The 2297-nt window shown below is 33.1% G+C and overlaps 1 protein-coding gene across 1 annotated transcript in view; it reads left to right on the forward strand.

The window, feature by feature from the left end:
- Nucleotides 1-209: 209 nt before the first annotated feature.
- The window catches only part of LOC106470036 (cAMP-dependent protein kinase type II regulatory subunit-like), a gene marked incomplete at its 5' end in the record, with an annotated part of 13752 nt that continues 11664 nt past the window's right edge, over nucleotides 210-2297 (forward strand). Inside the window, one exon of the mRNA XM_013930559.2 lies at nucleotides 210-290. Within this exon, the coding sequence (XP_013786013.1) occupies nucleotides 210-290 (81 nt within the window). The remainder of the gene's footprint in view (nucleotides 291-2297) is intronic.

Here is a 2297-nt window from a genome sequence, read left to right on the forward strand (position 1 = left end):
CGCGAAATTCCAAAAACAAACAAACAAAATTCTAAAATAAACAAACTTAAGAGCGTAACACATGCCATCCTTGTGTTACAGCGCTACATGTAACAAGTTAGTCAAAGTTACGAAGAAGCTAGCGAACACTGAAAGAACAAGAGCACAAAGTTTTTGTGTTTTGTGTCGAGAAACATAGCTGTAGATTACCCCAAAATCTTTAACTTTCGTTGCAGCCATATGAAAGGATGAACTTGTGTGATGCGTTAATGCCCAAAACCTACCCAGATGGAGAGATGATTATCAAGCAAGTAAGTAAAATCAAATTATTCGTTTTGTATTTCAATCAGTGATTCTAATTTTCCTACTTGCACATTTATATTCATGCTAGTTATAAGGCTAAGCGATGATAAAATTCCAAGTGTTAAAATCTAATAGAGAACTAAGTCGAAAATATGAAAATAATCAATAATGTTTAATGGTCTCCTTAAAGAAATAATTCCCAAAATGATTTTAAATTTTAATGTGTTAAAGGCATCATTTTCAGTCGTCTAGTGGTTAAGGCGCTCAACTCACGATCTGCAAGTCACAGGATCGAAACCTGGCGCCGACAATGCTCGACCTTTCATCTACGGGTAATTATAACGTAATGGTGAATCCCATTATTCGATGGTGAAAGAATGGCCCAAGAGTTAGCGGTAGGTGCTTCCAGCCACATGCCTTTCGGAACGGAAGCAGATAGCTTTAGTAACTTTTCTATAAACATCAGAAATAAACTAGAAAAGCACACAGTGGAGCGCATACCTCCACCACGCAGCGTTGATCATATTCAGCCCTCACAACATACGAAAATGTTTCTGTATGTTTGTCGTTATCAACGCACACGGATCATTTTTGGAACTACAATGATGACTATTATTCTACATAAGTCCACCAAGTTTCATCAAAATCCAATTGTGTTTGACTGAGTTATAAAACAAAAATAATGTGAAAATCGAACCCATGTTAACAGATAGGTTTTTTTTAATGTTTGTGACTTTGACCATCCAAAACGAATCACTTCTAAGTTGAATCGTAGTCCAAACGTATACCAAGTTTTGTCCAACTCCATTCAGCCGTTGTCAAGAAATCTTGCTGACAAACACACAAAAACACACACACACATACACAGGGGGTGAAAACATAACCTCTGTCCATCTTTGGTGGCGGAGGTAATAAACGCTTTAGAACAGTGGTTCTTAACCTTTAATGCTCCATGCCCCACCTCGACACCTCAAAAAATTTGATGCTCCCTTAATATAAAAACAAATTTGGTGTTGAAAAGGTATAATAATTTAATGTAAAATTTAGAAATAGGAGTTTAATTAATGATACCTCTTTAAATTTACAATATTAGGTAAAAATAGAACAAATTCAAATTTTCTTCACCTTCAAGTTTGGTAATCTCAAGTTAGTGAGATCCTTGAATGACAAATTCAAAAACCGTGTCAGACGACTCAGTTTTGAGTCACGGGACGTTTCTCGCTCTTCACATCCAAATGAAAAAAAAAAAATCTTATTGTAGCATTTTCAAATTGCACCCTTGTGGGGCGTGAGCCCCGCGTTCAAAATCACTGCTTCAGAAGATCAACTATTTTGAAACAGAAATAATTATACAATTGGTTAATAGATGGCACCACCAAACAGTAACCACCACTCCATAATTATATTTTACCATAGTTTTCATTATGAAATTCCTTTTTTTTGATTCAATCATAAAAATGGAGGAACTTCTAAAAAATAATTGTATTTTATAAAGAAGTTTAAATGAACGAAGTCAGTCAGCATTTGACAATAACTATATATATATCTAGTATTAAATAAATTTAGTCACAGATACTAAAAAAAGTGTTCTTCCCTGAAAAATATATTAAATCTATCTAAAAAAATTGAGACATACTTAGATTTGAATCCACTTTCCTAGTTGTCAAGTAAGTGCTTTAATTTTGTAAATCTCGAATTCCGTAACCTTTTACTAATCTTAGTTATTTTTTCTGGATTTAAAAATGTTGTTGATTACGTTGATCGTTAGATACATTTGAAAAGGTAATAAATGATTGTGTATATCCAAATAGAAATGACGTATATCTAAATAGAAATGACGTATGTCTAAACAGAAATGACGTATGTCTAAATACAAATGACGTATGTCTAAATAGAAATGACGTATATCCAAATAGAAATGATGTATATCCAAATAGAAATGATGTGTATCTAAATAGAAATGACGTATATCTAAATAGAAATGATGTATATCGAAATAGAAATGATGTATATCG

Source organism: Limulus polyphemus, unplaced genomic scaffold, assembly GCF_000517525.1.
Source record: "Limulus polyphemus unplaced genomic scaffold, Limulus_polyphemus-2.1.2 Scaffold3784, whole genome shotgun sequence".
NCBI classification, from domain to species: domain Eukaryota; kingdom Metazoa; phylum Arthropoda; class Merostomata; order Xiphosura; family Limulidae; genus Limulus; species Limulus polyphemus.